This window comes from Drosophila serrata, unplaced genomic scaffold (assembly GCF_035046125.1).
Source record: "Drosophila serrata isolate PLE 108 unplaced genomic scaffold, ASM3504612v1 contig_209, whole genome shotgun sequence".
Taxonomy (NCBI): domain Eukaryota; kingdom Metazoa; phylum Arthropoda; class Insecta; order Diptera; family Drosophilidae; genus Drosophila; species Drosophila serrata.
Window position 1 is genome coordinate 1 of NW_028257107.1, and position 19,464 is coordinate 19,464.

A 19,464-nucleotide genomic window follows, 5' to 3' on the forward strand; every position below is an offset into this window, starting at 1 on the left:
CCGGCCTCTCGAAACACTGGAAAGGAAACGACGAAACATAGGCGCCGCAGCTGCATGTCACGGAATTTTCGAAAACGCTTCTTCTTCTGTTTCGCTTCTTCATGGGGGTGAAATCTTGTGTGCAAACGGAGTAAATGGACAAGTTGTGTGCGAGACAAAAATTTAACGAATTTTCTTATTACATGATTATTTGGGTTGGTGAGTTGCGCTAAGTTTGTTTTACGTTCGGCAGCATGAAACCTGATTCGGAGGCTCCGACTTTACGAACTCATTTTCTTATTACATGATTATTTGGGTTGGTGAGTTGCGCTAAGTTTGTTTTACGTTCGGCAGAATGAAGACTGATTCGGAAGCTCCGACTTTACGAACGCATTTTCTTATTACATGATTATTTGGGTTGGTGAGTTGCGCTAAGTTTGTTTTACGTTCGGCAGCATGAAACCTGATTCGGAGGCTCCGACTTTACGAACGCATTTTCTTATTACATGATTATTTGGGTTGGTGAGTTGCGCTAAGTTTGTTTTACGTTCGGCAGAATGAAGATTGATTCGGAAGCTCCGACTTTAGAGTAGCTAGCGAATTTGCAGGCAAATCGTTACCAATCTCTTAAATCAGTTTTGCAGAATTTCAAGAAGGATTAGCAACCCGGAAGTGCGACTGAGCCTGCCACAGATGGCAGTTCCCAGATTCTCCGTTGAGTGTGTGAGCTGGCCAGGATACTATGACGCCTTCATAAGCCTCATACAAAACAACAATAATTAGAGTAATGTGCAACGGTTAGACTTCCTCAAAGAGTCAAATGCAGCTCACGGAGTCCAACCTACAAGGAATTGGAATTTTTAAAATGGTCGTCTGGTCATAATGGATGCGATTGAAAACCGAAGCTCGTCGTACGACTCCAATAAAGGCCCAGGATCCACCGACCCGAACAAACGAGTGCGAGTGCATACTGCACAGGAGCGCTTAGGACGGGCAAACAGCCTGATACCATTGTAGTGGCGACCATATCCTGCGTCGTTGCGCAACCTTTCTGGCCTTGGACTGCTACCGGAGAAAAGATATAGTGAGCAGAGCGAAATTATGTATCAACTGTTTGAGCAAGCCGAATGCGCTGTCACGCTGCACCAGCAATAAGAGCTGCCAAGTCTGTGGGCAGCGCCATCACACGCTGTTGAGCCACGCACCGGCGCAGCTGGCCCAGCCCGCATCTTTGTGCACCAGCGGCCATGGAGGACATATATCAGCGGAGCCGGCGGTCAATGTCGGATCAAAACCCAAACAAATCTTACAGAAGCCATTCGGCATCTTCGTCGAGGGTCTCTCCGAGAAATGTGCTTCTCGCCACTGCTCGTATCATCTTACGAAACCCGGTCAAAGGGCTATAAGCCACCATTAATGCTTTTATTGTTCAAGGATCTGATCGGAGCACGTCGTACAGTCCCTGCATCTGAAGCGGGCGGGCACCCGAGCTTCTATTTTTGGGGTCGGCCCCGGGGTTGGTCACCGTTGAAAGTATACAGTCAACTTCGAAATCGTCACTACTATTAACCCCATCTTTTCTTAAGAGGTTGATTCAGCGTTCTCCCTTCGGTTAATTCCTGCCTGCCGAGTCTTAGCTTCGCCCCACAGCGTTTGAGATCATATTCGAGGGCTCTCGTTGGCAGATCGTCTCTACTCCCGGTCGAAGCGAGTAGACCTCATTCTAGGAGTGGACATGTTGGCGCAAATAATGTTGCCAGACACCAGGATCGGACTGCCCGGCGAGCCCTTAGCTCAGAATACGCACTTCGGATGGATTCTCTCTGGACGTGCAGAAGGCGTGAGAGAATCAACCCAGTTGCGCTGTCATTAAGTGCTTTTGGACACCGAGGCATGGCTGAAGCGCTTCTGTGAGGTAGAGTCAGTTCCAGAACGCCCTTCGTTATCGGAGGGGGACCTCTGGTGCGAGGCCTTCTTTCAGAAGACTTACGTACGTCGAGGGGATGGCCGCTATATAGTGCGGTTGCCTTTTAAAACCTATCGGGACCCAGCCATGGTCATAGGAAGATCTCAGCAAATGGCGCTTAATCGGTTCCTACAATTGGAAAGACGCCTGTCCAGCAGTCCAGACCGGTGGAGCAAATATATGGATGAGATCGAGGAATACTTCGCGCTCGAGCAAATAGCGCCGGCTGTGGGCAGTAAAAGTAGTTCAGTGAAGAATACTTCCACTAATATGCATGTAACCTCTTGTGTACTCCCACATCACGCTGTCTTCAAGAAGGAGCCTCAGTCGGCAAAGCAGCGAATCGTCTTCGACGCCTCCTCAAGGACAAGCAACGGAAGGTCGTTAAACGATATTCTGTGGACCGGGCCTACACTGCAAAACGACATGTCGGCAGTCATACTCAATTGGCGGAAATATCGTTTCGTTTTCACGGCGGATATACAGAAAATGTATCGCTGCATAGATGTGCACCCGGAAGATGGATCGTCGGATGGATCGATCCACGTTTATGCATTGTCGACGCTAACGTTCGGAACGGCTTCAGCGCCCTTCACGGCCATCACGGTCATTCAACAGCTAGCGAAGGATGAACGGCGTTCATTTCCTAAAGCGGAAGAGGTGTTGATGCATGAGATATACGTGGACGACATTCTTTCCGGAGGACATTCGATAGAAGAGACGGAAGACAAGAGGACCCAGGTGGCGGGGCGATAAAATCCGCGCGCATGGAGTTGCGGAAATGGTCCAGCAATGAAGCGAGTATCCTGCTCTCTATTCCGTTGGAGCATCAGTGCAGTCAGACACCATTAAACTGGGACACCACGGATCCTATCGAGGCGGTAGACATGTATTGGCTTCCAAATAAGGACTGTTTCAAATTTCGGATCAATTTTGAGATACCGGATAGCTTAACCAAAAGGATGATTCTATCGAGCATAGCAAGGCTGTTTGACCCGCTGGGTCTCATCGCGCCGGTCATCATCTCGGGAAAGTTAATACTGAAGGACGTAACTATGGCGAAGAAAACGCATGCAGACGGAACTCTGGCAACTCTGGATTGGGACGACGAGGTTCCTAATGCGCTTGCGGAACGGTGGCAAGCGTTTCGGGACGGCTTGCTAAGGATCGGCGATATTAGTATACAGCGGTAGATTCATTATTCTCCTGGAGCCATAGTTTCGGCTCAGCTTCACGCGTTTTGTGACGGGTCGTCGACATCCTATGCAGCTGCGACTTATTTAAGGCTCCAGCACCAAGATGGAACGTGCTACGCCTCTTTGTTGGCCGCAAAATCAAAGGTTACTCCTACCAAATGAAATGGTTAACCGCGGCCAGGTGGATAAATGACCTCCCAATCCAGACCTTTTACTGGACGGATGCTACAATTCTTCTGCATTGGCTACACGGGGACGTCAATAGATGGAAGACTTTCGTCGCTAACAGGGTCGCCTTTATTCTGGATCATTCTACGCCATCACAATGAGGCCATGTAGGGACTAGCGGGACCCAGGAGACTGTGCGACAAGAGGGCTATCTCCGGGTGAGCTAGCGGGCTATAGCTTGTGGTGGCGAGGCCCGGAGTGGCTTACACGCTGTCATGGTGACTGGGCCTCGACGGAGGTCGGTCAGGCCGACATGAATGCCGCCTTAGAGGCGAAGACGGATAAAGTTCGCGTTCACCACACAGTCCCGCTGCCATCGTTGATTGAGAGATTTTCGAGTTTCACCCAGGCCGTGAGAGTCGTAGCGTACGTATTTCGGTTCAAGTCCAATATTGCCGGAAAAGGAGAGAGGCGCACCGGTCCCCTAGGCATCGAAGAGCTCGACCATGCTCTATTCGCTATCGTGCGCATCGTCCAAGGGGAGTCTTTCGCGTCGGAGCTGACCGCAGTAAAAAATTCTAAGCGGCTGCCCTCCAGAAGTAAGCTCTCGAGCTTGTCACCGATCTTAGTAGAGGGCATACTGCGAGTAAGGGGGCGATTGCGCCATTCTGGTCTGTCGCACGAGCGTCGCCATCCAATTATCATTCCAAGCTCTCATCATTTTACACAACTAGTAATACGCTATTCGCATATCTTGACTCTGCACGGAGGTGCGCAGCTAACTCTGGCGCACACTCGCCAACGGTTCTGGATACTGACAGGAAGGCAGGCGGTGCGATCTATTGTACGGAAATGTGTGAAGTGCTTTCGGGCCCGGCCAATCACTTCGGCACAGCTTATGGGAGATTTGCCGATACACAGAGTGAACCCCCCTAGTCGGCCATTCCTGGCGACTGGAGTTGATTACACAGGCGCTATAGATCTGAAGGCAGCGCGGTTGCGAGGAACTGCCGTTTACAAGGGATACATCGCCGTTTTCATTTGCCTTGCAACAAAGGCAGTGCATCTAGAAGCGGTAACAGGTCTCACCACGGAGCATTTTCTTCTAGCTCTGGGAAGGTTTACCGGTCGGCGAGGGATCGTTCAACATCTCTACAGTGACAACGGAACCAACTTTGTCGGCGCGGATAATCTGATGAAGGCATTCTGCGGTAAGCTTCAGGAGGACTATGAGAAGCTCATAGCCCCCAAGCTCGCTTCGCAGCGGACCACCTGGCACTTTAATTCTCCGCAGTCGCCCAATTTTGGCGGGCTGTGGGAGGCTAATGTGAAGGCGGTTAAACATCATCTCAAGAGGGTCATTGGGGATCGAAGGCTCACCTATGAGGAGTTGTCAACGGTGCTCATAAGCATAGAGACGTGCCTCAACTCCCGACCGCTCTGCCCTCTCACAGCTGATGCAGATGATCTCGAGGTGTTCACACAGGCGCATTTTTTGATTGGAGACTCCATGCTGGCGCCTCCGGAATATCGACCTCAGTCCAAGTCCTTCGTGGAGCAGTTTCTAGTCCAGCAATCGATGATAAGGCATTTCTGGAAGGCTTGGAGTCGAGACTGGCTAGCCAATCTGCAGCAGAGACCCAAGTGGTGTCAGGAGACTGAGGGCATTCAGTTCCACGACCTTGTCATCATCAAGGATGACCGATTTCCGCCGTCGCAATGGCTACTGGGGCGCGTTGTGGAGTTGCACCCAGGGACTGACGCGTTGGTCCGGGTTGTAACGCTTAAAACCAAGCAAGGCCATTTAAAACGGTCAGTGTCAAAACTTTGTCCACTGCCGATACGTTCTTAGAGCTCTCACTTTGCGCACCTCAACCATAATGAATTGTTTCTTGCGCACGTTTCTTGTCTCATTTCTCCATACTATATTCTACCCCGCCTACCACCGTGCAGGATCTGGACAAGTGGAGATGTTTCATGCTTAGTCTAGCATTGGCTGGCGGCATGTTTGGTTTGGTCGCTTGTCCCATTGTGCGGGAGAGCGGCGTTCGGCTGGTCGCTCGCTCGGTGTTGGATAGTGCATACGAGAGAGATGGAATGAGAGGAGAAGAACAGTCTGCATTTGCGAACGACGAGGAACGCACGCCGCCGATCTAACGCCGTATTATTAACACACACACGCCTGTATATAGAAGCTTAAATTAAATATTGAATTTATTCGTTTTGTGTTTGATCTTGCCTGGGAACCCCTCTTACAATGACCTCTTGCTAATAATACAAGGGGACACAACTATTCATGGTGGCCCATGAGGGGAACCTGCAAGTTAAAACGTTAAAGTTGGCAATTTGGTGTGTAAATAGATTTCGTTAGATCGCGGCCGCGTTAAGTTTGCAAGTCGGCTCGGCGAATTTCCTGAAAAGAGGAAAGCGATACATAGGCGCAACAACGGCGGTTTTCGGAATTGTCGAGACGATTTTCTTCTGCGCTTGTTCCCGGCCTCTCGAAACACGGGAGAGGAAACGACGATACATAGACGCCGCAGCTGCAGGTCACGGAACTTTCGAGACGTTTCTTTTTGGTTTTTCGCTGCTTCTGGAGGGTGGAATCTTGTGTGTAAACGGAGTAAGTGGACAAGTTGCGTGCGAGACAAGAATTTACCGAATTTTTAAATTACATGATTTTGGGTTGGTGAGTTGCGCTAAGTTTGTTTTACGTTCGGCAGCATGAAATCTGATTCGGAGGCTCCGACTTTGGTGCAGTTAGCAAATTTGCAGGCAAATCGTTACCAATCTCTCAAATCGGTCTTGCAGAATTTTAAGAAGGATTCGCCATCCAGGAAAACAAGAATTTATCTAAAGAAGGGTCTGGAACAAGTGGAAGAAATTAGGAACGCGTTTCGGGAGACGGATTCCGTGATCGTGAATCTAGAAGGGTTTGCGGGCTCAAGCTATGCCGGGAAAAATTTCCTATCGGAATTTGAAGAGCGCTATATGAACGCCTATTGCGCCATCGCGGAGGACTTGGACAAACTTGGATTCGAGATTCCGGCACCGCCGCCCCCAACAGGTGGGGGCGCCGACCCGGAAGTGCGACTGAATATGCCACAGATGGCAGTTCCCAAGTTCTCCGGTGAGTGTGTGAGCTGGCCAGGATATTATGACGCCTTCATGAGCCTCATACACAACAACAACAATTTGAGTAATGTTCAACGGTTACACTTTCTCAAAGAGTCGTTGCCACTAGGGCGCGATAATGACATCCGAGAAATGCAGTTCATGGAGTCAAACTACGTCGTGGCGTGGGGAATGATGATTAAAAGGTATAATAATCCTCGTCTCGTCTTTTCTCACCACATGAACGCTATCTACGCTTTGCCCAGGTTGCAAAGAGATAGTACAGAATTAATAAGATCGATGTTAAGCACGGTCAATATTTGCCTGGCTGCATTCCGCCGCGTTCAAGCCTTGGACGGGGAATCGCAGCACTGGTTGGCGCATTACGTAGCATGCACAGGAGCGCTTAGGACGGGCGAATAGCGCCTGCTACCACTGTGGGGGCGACCATATTCTGCGTCGTTGCACAGCCTTTCTGGCCTTGAACTGCTATCAGAGAAAGGATATAGTGAGCAGAGCGAAATTATGTATTAATTGTTTGAGCAAGTCACATGCGCTGCCGCGCTGAACCAGCAACAAGAGCTGCCAAGTATGTGGGCAGCGCCATCACACCCTGTTGCACTTCCCAGTAATGGCTCAGCCGGTCCGGCCTTCAACGCCGCATCTTAGTGCACCCACAGCCACGTAGAACATATCTCAGCAGAGCCGGCGGTCAATGTCGAGTCAAAACCCAAGCGCATCTTGAAGATGCCATTCGGCAACGTCGCCGAATGTTTCTTCGAGGAGCGTACTTCTCGCCACTGCTCGTATCACCGTGCGAAATCCGGTCAACGGGCTGCAAGCCATCATTAATGCTCTCATTGATCAAGGATCTGAGGCGACTATAGTATCTGAGCACGTCGTACAGTCCCTGCATCTGACGCGGGCCAGTACCCGAGCGTCCATTTTTGGGGTCGGCCCCGGGGTTGGTTGTCGTTGCAAGTATACAGTCAATTTTGAAATCGGCAATATTATTAACCCAACTTTTTCTTTAGAGGTCGATTCAGCATACGTTCTCCCTTCGGTTACTTCCTGCCTGCCGAGTCTTAGCTTCACGCCACAGCGTTTGGATCATATTCGAGGGCTCTCGTTGGCAGATCCTCACTACTCCCGGTCTAAGCGAATCGATTTCATTCTAGGAGTGGATATGTTGGCGCAAATCATGTTGCCAGACACCAGGATCGTACTGCCTGGCACGCCCATGGCTCAGAATACGCCCGTCGGATGAATCCTATCTGGACGTGCAGAAGGCGTGAGGGAATCAACCCAGTTGCGCTGTCATCGAGTGCTTTTGGACACCGAGGCATGGCTGAGGCGCATCTGTGAGGTAGAGTCAGTTCCAGACCGCCCTACGATAACGGAGGGAGTCCGAGTCCTTTTTTGATAAGACTTACGAACGTCGATCGGATGGCCGCTATGTAGGACGGTTGCCCTTTAAAACCTATCTGGTTGCAGCCATGGTCCTAGGAAGATCCCATCAAATGGCGCTTAATCGGTTCCTACAATTGGAAAGACATCTGTCTGGCAGTCCAGAACGGTGGAGTAAATATGTTGAGGAGATCGAGGAATACTTCGCGCTCGAGCAAATAGCGCCGGCTGTGGACAGTGAAAGCAGTTCAGTAAGGAATACTTCCAGTAATATGAATGATGCCTCTTGTGTACTCCCACATCATACTGTCTTCAAGAAGGAACCTCAGTCGACAAAACAACGAATCGTCTTCGATGCCTCCTCAAGGAATGGTAGGTCCTTAAACGACATCATTTGGACTGGGCCATTGATGTGCACCCGAAAGACGCCCAATATCAGCGGATTTTATGGCGGCGGGTGGATCAATTTATGTTTACGCATTGTCGACGCTAACATTCAAAACTGCTTCTGCGCCCTTCACGGCCATCAGGGTCATTCAACAATTATCGAAAGATGAGCGAAAATGGTATACCAATAAAGCGAGTATTCTGCTCAATTCTGGCAATTCTGGACTGGGACGACGAGGTTCCTAATGCGCTTACGGAACGGTGGCAAGCATTTTATGACGGCTTGCTTAGGATCGGCGATAAGTATACATCGGTGGATTCTTTATTCTCCTGGTCCCATAGTTTCGGCTTAGCTTCACGCGTTTTGTGACGGGTCTTCAACATTCTATGCATCTGCGACTTATCTACGGCTCCAGCACGAGGATGGAACGTGCTACGTCTCGTTGTTGGCTGCAAAATCCAAGATTGCTCCTACAAAACCATTGAGCATACCTAGGACGGAGCTGAGTGGTGCCGTGCTGGTTATCAAGTTGGTGAAATGGTTAACCGCGGGTAGGTGGATAAAACACCTCTTAATCAAAACCTGGACGGATGCTACAATTCTTCTACATTGGCTCCACGGGGACGTCAATAGATGGAAGACTCTCGTCGCTAACAGGGTTGCTTTTATTCCGGATCATTCTTCGCCATCGCAATGGGGACATGTAGGGACTAGCAAGAACCCAGCGTAGCGTGCGACAAGAAGAATACTCCGGGTAAGCTAATGGACTTCGACTTGTGGTGGCGCGGCCCGGAGTGGCTTACAAGGTGACTGGCCTTCGACGGAGGTCGGTCAGGTCGATATGAATGATGCTTCCCTAGAGGCGATGGCGGACAAAGTACGCGTTCACCACGCGGTCCCGCTTCCATCATTGGTTGAGAGATTTTCGGGTTTCACCCAGGCCGCACGGGTCGTAGCATACGTTTTGCGGTTCAAATTCAATACTGTCGGGAAAGGAGAGAGGCGCATCGGTCCACTAGGCATTGAAGAGCTTGACCATGCTCTATTCGCTATCGTGCGCATCTTCCAAGGGGAATCTTTCTCATCGGTGCTGACCGCAGTAAAAAATTTTAAACTGCTTCCCTCCAGAAGCAAGCTCTCGAGCTTGTATGGGGGCGATTGGGCCATTCTGGGCGTCGTCATCCAATAATCATTCCATGCTCTCATTATTTTACGCAACTGGTAATACGCTACTCGCATGTCTTGACTCTGCACGGAGGGGCGCAGCTAACTCTGGCACACACTCGCCAACGGTACGAATATGTTCGAGGTGCTTTTGGACCAGGCCAATCTTTAATTACATATCAATTATTATCAAAGTTTTATTGTATATTATTATGTAACCAAAAAATCGGGATTTTTTAAAAGATTATGTATACGAATTATAATATCTTCTGCCATATTATCTGTCTGTCTGTCTGTCCTTCCGTCCGTCTGTCCGTCTGTCCGTTTTTACCCAAACTAGTCTTCCAGTTTTGAAGCTTTATGAATGAAACTTTGTAGTTAGTCTTCTGTATACTCTCACTAGTAGTCGGAACGGGCCGGATCGGACGACTATACCATATAGCTGCCATAGGAATGATCGGAAAATGTTTTCAAAAAAATGTATAACATTGTCAGTTTTCAACAGAATTTGATTAAATTTGAGATATAGCCATTTCATATTATTCTACAATGTTGTGTAAAATTTTATGAAAATCGGATTCCTATATCATTTAGCTCCCATAGGAACAATCGCTAGATAAAGAGGAAAAATGAAAGTCTGTGAATGTAAAACTGTAAATATAATATGAGTAGGGGAATGAAATGAAAGCAGGCATTACATCATTGTTTTTTAACATAAATATATATATTACTAGCTGTACCCTGCCAGGTTTCTATGTGGCATATTGTGGTTGCACGCATAAAAAATAAGTCAAACAAAAATAAATAATTTTCAAATTCATTTAATTCTGTAATACTTGTGGGTATGCAATATTCTTCGTTTCTTCATTCTCCGCGTAAATATAAAGACTATCTGGTTTTCCTACACGGGAACACGCAACATATAATTATCCGTGTGAAAAACAATCTGCATCCAAATCTAGAACACACAACTCCATAGATTGACCTTGAGCTTTATTAATGGTCATTGCGAACGCCAAACGAATGGGAAACTGCAATCTCTTGAACTGCTTCTACTACGTTGTTCATCAATTCCTTGACTGCGAGTCGCGTACCGTTGCAGAGTTTCGGCTGATTTATATTCCGGAGCATGATATTCGGCACACCTATTTTTAATTTCAATATGTGTGGTGGCATTCCAGGCAGATCAAGTGAGTTTAGAAATTGCGTAGGGTAATTAACTGCTTCCTCTGCCTCCACAACGGGGTCTATCGACCTATATGTTATATGAGTTATTTCGTCATTTTCTATGCTGGATTGAATTACATGATTGAGCTGGTAGACATCTTTGTTCTTGGCAGCAAGAATCGCTCGTCCACTGAGCCAATCGTGATTCCAATAATTTATTCGGATATCGGGAAACACTTTTTGGATAAGTCCTTCCTTCGATGTAACTAAATTACAGAAATTCTCGGGCAATACTATTTTTCTCGACGTTTCATTGACTGGCAGCTTTCCGTTCCCAATGTCCAGTAGCTGTCGTGAGAATACGTCGGCTGAGTCATCGTTCTGTAACTGGACACGCATATTCGTCTTCAACTGTAATGTACGTACATGTTGCCACAATATAGAATATTTCAGGCAAGCATTGATCTCGTGAGCTGGTGTCGATCGGGAAATCACAGGCAACGTTTGCCTGAAATCCCCTGCGAGCAATATTAACGCATTCCCAAATGGTTGGACAGCTCCACGCAAATCCCGCAATGATCAATCGAGAGCCTCCAGCGATTTTTTGTGTGCCATCGTGCATTCATCCCAAACAATGAGTTTACATCTTTGCAATACTTTTCCCATGCCAGATGCTCTGGAAATGTTGCACGTAGGATTCTCGACGATTTGCATGTTCAATGGCAATTTCAGCGCTGAATGAGCAGTCCTCCCACCAGGTAACAATGTCGCAGCGATTCCAGATGAAGCAAGAGCTAAACCTATGTCCTTGTTAGCTCGAACCGTAGCCAGAAGCAATGTAATGAGGAATGTTTTCCCCGTTCCTCCTGGAGCATCCAAGCTTCTGCTACCCTTGCCCTGTCGCGTTCATTATTTTGAGAGTGAATCAAATCGGTTGCTTCAGAACGCGACTGCCTAACTCTCAATTGTTTTCTCTTAAGCCTATCTGCTCGTCTTTCTGCTGATTTCGCGTTGTGCATCTGCATTGCTCTTAGCCGCTCAGTCTCTCGGATGGAGGCCCGCTCTTCGTCAGTCATATTCGTAATCTTACGTCTTTTTGCTTCTGTATTGCGAGTACGACGACCCAAACTCGACTTCTTGGGTGGCATGACTTCGTTTCTTACTGAACCTGAACAAAAAAATAAAATTTTAACCTCCAATTTCTTCTTTCAATATGTTTTGAATGTTTGACAGGAAATGCTTTGATTCAGCTGGCTGCCTGTAGAGGGCGCAGCAGTAGGGGCACGGGGAAACGCGAAAAAAACTGATAAATTCGCAAACGCAGATAAGCTATCAACATCAAAAGTAGACAATAACCGAGCTGGAACCTCAACGCATGTTGCGTCAAAAGTTGGGCTTAAAGGGTTCAGAACTTTTCAAGTCTATAAAGGAAGTAGACACTAACAGAGCAATTTATATATATATTGATTAATATTGTATTGATTCCTAGTCCTCGAAGTTTTATCTGCAAGGGTATATAAACTTCGGCGTGCCGAAGTTAGCTTCGTTTCTTTTTTAAGCTTGGTAATGATCGATTTCCGTTTTGATTCCATAATTAAGTTACAAACTGCAAGGGTATACAAACTTTGGCATGTCGAAGTAAACACGTGACCGTTGACTGTTCTAAATTCTTAAGATGGTTTTGGCCAATTAACTGATTATATTCTCCGAATTATTGAGAAAATGTTCTATGTGTAACATTAAAAAAGTTTCAATTTGACAGCACAATTCCCATCTGAAAAAATATTAAATTGGCAAAATGGTCCAAAAAGGGTTATTGAATAAATATGTTATAGAAAACGAGAAAAAATAAGATGAACCGCTTAACCGATGACCATTTTATTTTTAATGGGCGTATGATAACTTGGTATTATTTAAAAAGTTACTGCATTTTTAACTACTGAGTCTTCGGGGCAGCTTAATTACAGGAGTAGCGCACAGGTTTCTACTTAACACATCTATTTTGACATCTTAGACTATTTCTGCTCAGTTAACTTATGTCTTTTGTTGAGCCACTGGGTTCCTCTAGCTAGGCTCCGTAAAAACCATCTGAAAATTTATTAAGAACAATAATATTTATAATATAATCTTATAACTCAATGTTTCTTATCATGGTATTATTAAATAATTTTTGTATATTTTTTTAAATAAATTTAAATGTATCTTACAGAATGCTAAGCCCGGTGTGCCAGATGTTGTTTTTTTCTGCAACTTATGATAAAGAAGTAATGGACTTCGCCCGTCTCATAGTAAGCGAACCAACTATAATAAGGTATTAATTATTTCTACATTAAAACAATTATTCAAAATTAAACTAAATAATTTCAGGAAATCTATAATTGATTGATTCTCTTACGTTTATACCTTTACAAAGAGTATTCTAATTATTGTTAGAATTATTCAAATTTTTTTTTATTACCTATACTACCAACCTTTAAGAAGCAGAAATACCGACAAAAACTGTAGAAATCGGAAATTATGGGTCCTGTTGTCGGAATACTTGAGCTTTTCGCTGGATAAAAGTAATGCACTGTTTCTTCTAAGCTCCATGAGTGGACCGTGGATGGCTATAATCAGCAAAGTATATTTAGAATTGGTGTGGACCAAGCACGTAACCCGAGTGTCTCACCCCTTGAATGTCAGAAGGTCGTCAGTAATCTGCTGAGATAATGCTTCAGTCATTTGTATTCAGCAGCTTCCTGGATATCACTTCTGCGGTCTTACCGTCTGACCACCACTTCCTATAGCCAAGAAGGGACTAGTTTGATTGCTGTACACGTTAAGATCACCCTTTCAAATATTTAGGTTTTTGGTTCCAGTGCTAAAGATTGCACCGAGGACCTTCTCGATGCTTTTGCTTCTAAACTCTCAACGCTGCCTATAGTCACCTACAGCATAAAATAGTCCTTAATGTTAGGACTTGATTTAGTGACACTACGCAGGTTCCACAGCCCGCTTTATGACAGCGTCACGAGGCCTCGATTACATTGACCCTACTCTCCATCCATTATTATGGTTCATCGCCTAGTCGTCTTGCTAACTCGCTTGGGACTTCGCACGACTCTTTTTGGACACTTTGCCCGCCTTTCTGAAGGTTTGGTCTGGAAGCTTATAGCTTCGCTGAATCATTTTGCACTTCCATGTTACATCTAATTAGAGCCAGTACTCGGAGCCTTTCCCTTTTATTACAAAATTGCAACGAGACGGCAAATAATACTTTTGGAAAAATCCTTTTTTTGTATTTTGTTCTAATTTATAGGACTAACAGAAAGTTTTTAGATCTTAATCTATGTTACGTTAATTTATGTTATTAAAAATGGATGGGAAATTATTCCGCTGTTGACGGAAATGATAGCATAGCCGGTTGAGTTGTCAGGTTTGCGTGATTTGATAATTTGGTTTCATATTTAATTTTCCTAGAAATAATTTATTCTTTTACGGGATATATCCAGGTCTCTCTGAATGTTTGCGTTGCGGATGTACCAGGGGGCTCCGATTATTTTTCGTGGGGCTTTGATTGTACTCTTTGAATAATTTCTATGTTGCTGCTGCTTACGTTTCTCCAGAGCTCGGAACCGTAGGTCCAGATCGGCTTTAAGCACGGATTATACAGTATCACTTTATATTGAAGTGTAAGGTGGGAAGGTTCATGAGCCAGTGAAGGCTGGTGCCCTTTATTTTTAAATCGGACTTCATTGCTTCTAAATTCTTTCTCGAGGTAACCTCCTGCCTAAATGTATGCCAAGTTATGTGAATTCGTCTGCTTCTGGAAGATGCTTGTTATTAAGCGCCAGTGCACTATGTGGAATTTCACCCGTTTTCGTGGCCAAACTCATTTTTCGCGAGTATCCAAATTTCCGTATTTTCAATGATACCATGTTAAGAAATGATCAAACTTCTATGTTACATGCCTAAAATGTTAACTTAACAGTTCAGTGTTAAAATAACAACTGTTAAAGTCAGCTGTTGCAAGCGAACACCACGTGCTATCTTAAAGGTTGACTTTGACGGTGCACTTTCAAATTGGCATATCTCTGACAAAAAATCGTTAAATAATCGAACTCAAAATAAATATTAATTCATTCGGTTAGTACTATGTGTGGATACTAATATGTGGCGTGTTTCGTTCGTATTTTTCTTACAATTTGTATGTTTAGTAAATGGTGTCCCCTTGTTACTTTTGGAAAGAAAGTTGAACTTTCCAAAGGGTTTTAAAAAAAGGTTCAAATTGTATCAGTGAGTGTCCATATATAATATAATTCAAAATATGTATTCTCATTGTGCGTTTTTTTTTCCCCTAATTAAAATTTTTTAAAAGCAACATCCTGAGCAACAATGCTGAACTGCTAGAAGTGTGGCGTAAGCAAGGGAGCTTCAATTCGTACGAAAATATATTTAATAACAAACAAACTCAGCAGAATATACGGTTTTGTAAACCGTTAAAACTGATACCGACGTAAGGGAAGTCGACAATACATATTTTTTTTATAATAATAATGAAATTGAACACAACGATGAAGTTGAAAATGAGTACATAGAATAATCAAAAAAAAATTAATTTTTTCTTGAATAAATTCAATTTTAAAATAGGGCAACAACATTTGAAATAGGACATTCATCCTGTGTTCCAAAATTGGGGTCTCTAACTTTAATTTAATTTAATTTCTAATTGCTTTAAGGGGGTAGACCACCCTGAACGTAGACCAGCCTGAAAATTTGAGGGTTTTAAAAAATTTTATTTTGACAAAGTTATTAAAAATACAACCTTTTATTTATTAGTACATCAAAGTACATATGTTAAAATAAAAAATACTTATTGAAAGAGAAAAAAAAAATTTTTATTATACGAAATTTTTCTTTTAAAAATGTATACCTACGTCATTCAATAGAGGACGTTATAGAAAAGATGTGTTAAAAATTTTAAGATAGATTTGGTCCAACAGTTTTTGAGAAATCATGTACACCGCTTTAAAAAACATATTTTTTAGTAAAACGCACAAGAAGATAAAGAAAGTACTCTAAGGTATACCAGAAGCGCTCACTTATAATGACTGTTGAATCCCTAGGTAATGAGATATTTTTATAAAATGATCGTAAGAATATCGGCCTCAAAATTAAGTAAAAAAAATCTATTTGTTTTTTTAAATGTCAGGGTGGGTACCCCCTTAAATATTTGCTTTTTTTTTCGATTTCTGTGGGCGGAGGGGGGCGTTGACTTTTCTAAAATACCTTCCTAATTTTTATCACGAAAACGGGTCAAGTTCCACATAGGGCAGTGGTGGGCATTTCGACAAGTTTAATGTAAATGTAATGTGCTTACACTTTTGCCGTTAACTTTGATCCGCCAGTCTGCTAGCCATTTTTCTACAGCTACCAGGTGCTCTTTTAAATGTGCTGTTGTGTGTTTAGGGATTTCGAGCGGCTAATAATGGCAGTGTCGTCAGCGGAGGTTGAGATGAGGGTTTGACGGCTTGTCGAAATGTCTGCCGTGTAAAGAATGTACAAGATTGGTCCAAGCATACTTTTTTGGGGTACTCCTGCTGCATGGTTCTTTTTGGTAGAGAGGGCCGTCGACAACTTTCGAGATGCATTAGTCTTTTGCTTTTAGTCTTTGCTTTGTAGCTGGGGACCGATGAGTCTGCCAGTTTTCAAGTAGGAGAGACTCGATCTGGGAACTTAAGCGTTCAATTCTTAGAGGGTTTGTTGCCGAGGGTTTAGGCTTAGAATGTTTGGCGGAATAGGACAATAGATCCGAGAGGTGCTTATCTTATCTTATCAATGTCAGATTCGGAGGAAATTTCAGAATCAAGTTCGATGCGTGCACTTACATATATTTTGTATTTCAGCCAGTTTGTTTTGTTTGATGTTAGATGTTGAGGGCGTCCCAGAGGCAGCGGCTGGTCACATATACAGGGAAGAACTGGAGACTGGTCCAATGTTAGCTCTTCTAAAGTTTTTACTTTTATCAGCCTATGCGAAACTCTTCTAATTACGGCAAAATCGATAATGTCTGGTTGTTCATTTGGATCTGCACTCTAGTATGTGGGCCTATCTGGTGAGACAAGTTAGGTTTATACGTAGAGATTTGGGCTGCAGGTAGTTTGTAGCGAATGTCTGCAAATGATGATTCTTTAAGCGTTGTTTTTGTAAGTATACCGGTAGCTCCGTGTGATTTACCGTCCGGGTGGTTGGTCACGTAGAACATATAGCCGATGATATGGAAGTAGTTTTTATTCCTTAGATGGGTTTCAGAGAGTAGGCTGCAAAAGTTCGTTTTTGTGCCGGGAAACGCCGAATGCGTTCCAGAAGCATATTCTTAAAGAGTCTATTTATACAGACTTTTGTTTGATCAGCAGTTCCATTCTGGTTTTGGTTTCGCAGTAGTTCTTGACGGGAACTTTGGATCGACATCATGATGTTTGTAAGAATAGCTAATGTAAATTCAAAACCGCTTAGAAGAGTTTGGTTTTGCTGTGTAGAAGTTTGAGTTGTTTGGCTGTTTTGTCTTAAGAGCGGAAAATTATTCAGCTTTGGTATAGATGGCTGTGGCTGTGGACGCAGTGCTGCCGGCTAAGCGGTAGATGTTTGTGAGATTCCAGGGTAGCGAAGAGCGTTGGCAAAGGAGACACCAGGTTGTTGATGGGGTGCATCCCCCTGATGCTTAGATTTGGATATTAAGAAACGTTAAGGATGTTTTTTAGTAATTATACTCGCTTTCGACCCAGGTTTGGCGGATAATATACAGATTTATCAGGAAATTTTGGTAACATTTCATAATACGAGCTCGTCCATTTTGATTGACAATATTCATCCAACGTGCTTTGTACTTTTTAATAATTCTGGATGAAACCTCGGATTTCTCAAAATAAAAACACAATTATAATCTGTTGTATATATAAATTCTTGTAGTTTTAATTGAAATAACATATTTTTATACTGCCAGAAAATTGATCGGGAAAGTGAAAAGAAACCAATTTTGGGAGGGATTTGCCCAAACGACTGGCGAAATTTCATAACCTACAGACTTAACCATAACCTGGCAATGAATAAGTTCTTGCTCTCTTGCAAATTGATCGGGAAAGTAAAAAGAAAGAAACCAATTTTGGGAGGGATTTGCCCAAACGACTGGCGAAATTTCATAACCTACAGACTTAACCATAACCTGGCAATGAATAAGTTCTTGCTCTCTTGCAAATTGATCGGGAAAGTGAAAAGAAACCAATTTTGGGAGGGATTTGCCCAAATGACTGGCGAAATTTCATAACCTACAGACTTAACCAGAACCTGGCAATGAATAAGTTCTTGCTCTCTTGCAAAAAGGTGACAAGATTAAAGTTGATAATTTTTAAATGTTTTCGTAAACTACAAACCAAACGTGGCATTCTTCGAAAAGCTAATTGAAGAAAGGCAAGTTAAAAACACAATTTGCCGCCAGAAATGCATTATACGTTGATGCAGCTTCAAGGACTTTTTTGGCTGGACAGATATATTGTGTAAGTCAGACCCAATATCAAGAGTCACATCGAAATTTTGATGATACGGATCTTCGGGCTGCGTCAGAGGCGCCACCCTTGCTAAACGGACTCTCGCAGGATCAGAGACGAAACAAAGATCGAGCGAGCAACCATTATCCAAATAGTACCCAAGAAATGACAGCTTAAAGAAAAATTAATGTCCGTTTACTTCTAACGTTAAAGTTTTTTTAATCAATAAAATTTTTTTAGGAAATCTTAACCTTTTTTTTCACTTTGGGAAACATTATTTTTATGTATTTAAAAAATTGTACTGTCAAAAAATGTATTTCTTAAAACTTTATCGTATCCTTTGCCCCAAAACTGATTCACGAGAACTTTTCAGTGTTTTACGAGATGTGCGTCGGATATTTATTATATAACTTGGGCGAGCTGATTGAACGCTCTTTGGACTGAGAAAGAGGGGGAGAGACAGGTCATTTCGAGAATAGACCCCCTTTTGGTGCGAACAACTGCTAAATCTGCCCCCTTTAAACTAAATATTAAAAAAAAAAACGTTTGCCCACCTCTTAAAACTAAATATTAATATTAAATGCGATAAAGTGTTTTAGGCTCAAAAATCTGCAATCTCTAATTAGTGTTGCAGAAAGTACCTGCTAAGAAAAAAACCAAAATATCACCAAACAATCCTGACGCCTATCTAGGACCTAGCATCTTAAAACAGGCATCGGCACGCCGACCGCTCGTCAAGCCAAAGAGCTGACCCTAGTAAAAACAGCACATTTCACCATACCAAAAACCAATAGGAACCAGGCACCGCCCCTAAAAACGTTTAAGCTGAATCTGCATGTTTTTATATATATTAGGGTGATCCAAAAATCACCCAAAATTTATACCGACCTATTTGTTACTCAATAACGGTATTACTACTCTTCCCTTAGAAGTATGATCGTCCTCTGGAACTTGTCAACGACTTGTTGAATCTGCCGTGCGTCTCGTCTACTTCTCAAGATTAGACTGAGTAGGATACAGCAGCTGATTAAGATGCTGACTGCCACGCTGACCGTAAACGAGATGTTGGTAATTCCAGCCAATTTCACTTCCTCCTTAAGCCCTTGAATAATCTCCAAGTTTTGGTTGTTAATTCGTTGGAGAATGTTGGAATGCTTACCATAGGATCGTGGCCAATCAACAACTAACAACTAGGATGCCGCCATGCCCGGCGCTTTCCTAATGGCTTCACGTTGGTTTAGGTATTTCGTACAATTTATGAAAGCCACCCGCTCGACGTAATCAAATGTGAGCCCTTCGTAGGTTTCTCGTGGCCGTCGACAATGCTGACTTTGGCTGGGCACTCGTTAATTATTATAACTCCGTCGACTACCAGTGTGATGGGGTTCAAAT

At 43.8% G+C, this 19,464-nt stretch overlaps 3 protein-coding genes and 1 long non-coding RNA gene across 9 annotated transcripts in view; 3 read left to right on the forward strand and 1 right to left on the reverse strand.

Moving 5' to 3' along the window:
• The first annotated feature begins 1,714 nt into the window (after window positions 1-1,714).
• LOC147644227 (uncharacterized) lies at window positions 1,715-2,701 on the forward strand. Its single transcript, XM_086829502.1, has 2 exons — window positions 1,715-1,819; window positions 1,871-2,701. Exons 1-2 carry the CDS (start codon window positions 1,715-1,717, stop codon window positions 2,699-2,701), a joined length of 936 nt encoding a protein of 311 aa, XP_086685628.1.
• Window positions 2,702-3,622: 921 nt separating this feature from the next.
• Window positions 3,623-5,466, forward strand: LOC147644228 (uncharacterized). Its single transcript, XM_086829503.1, has 2 exons — window positions 3,623-5,086; window positions 5,263-5,466. Exons 1-2 carry the CDS (start codon window positions 3,623-3,625, stop codon window positions 5,464-5,466), a joined length of 1,668 nt encoding a protein of 555 aa, XP_086685629.1.
• A 7,278-nt stretch (window positions 5,467-12,744) lies between these two features.
• Window positions 12,745-19,464, forward strand: part of LOC110185353 (putative ATP-dependent RNA helicase Dbp80) — a 68,251-nt gene continuing 61,531 nt past the window's right edge. The window contains exon 1 of the mRNA XM_086829501.1: window positions 12,745-12,860. Within this exon, the coding sequence (XP_086685627.1) occupies window positions 12,760-12,860 (101 nt within the window). The 5' untranslated portion in view covers window positions 12,745-12,759. The remainder of the gene's footprint in view (window positions 12,861-19,464) is intronic.
• On the reverse strand, window positions 13,021-17,874 carry LOC110185354 (uncharacterized). Of its 6 annotated transcripts, none has more exons than XR_002319753.2 (5): window positions 17,299-17,874; window positions 16,766-17,248; window positions 15,909-16,702; window positions 13,218-14,354; window positions 13,021-13,155 (listed from the first exon to the last, which is right to left on the reverse strand). It is a non-coding gene; the product is annotated as an uncharacterized LOC110185354 (long non-coding RNA). The 6 variants fall into 6 exon arrangements; XR_015270904.1 differs by having other exon boundaries at window positions 13,027-13,155; window positions 13,218-13,246; window positions 13,313-16,702; XR_015270903.1 differs by having other exon boundaries at window positions 13,027-13,155; window positions 13,218-13,249; window positions 13,313-16,702.

Bases quoted from the DNA above. Each gene is read 5' to 3' on its own strand.
- LOC147644227 (XM_086829502.1), top strand. From the start codon at position 1,715: ATGTTGGCGCAAATAATGTTGCCAGACACCAGGATCGGACTGCCCGGC. The intron at 1,820-1,870 runs GTGAGAGAATCA...TTGGACACCGAG, and splicing joins TCTCTGGACGTGCAGAAGGC to GCATGGCTGAAGCGCTTCTG.
- LOC147644228 (XM_086829503.1), top strand. From the start codon at position 3,623: ATGAATGCCGCCTTAGAGGCGAAGACGGATAAAGTTCGCGTTCACCAC. The intron at 5,087-5,262 runs GTAACGCTTAAA...ACCACCGTGCAG, and splicing joins CTGACGCGTTGGTCCGGGTT to GATCTGGACAAGTGGAGATG.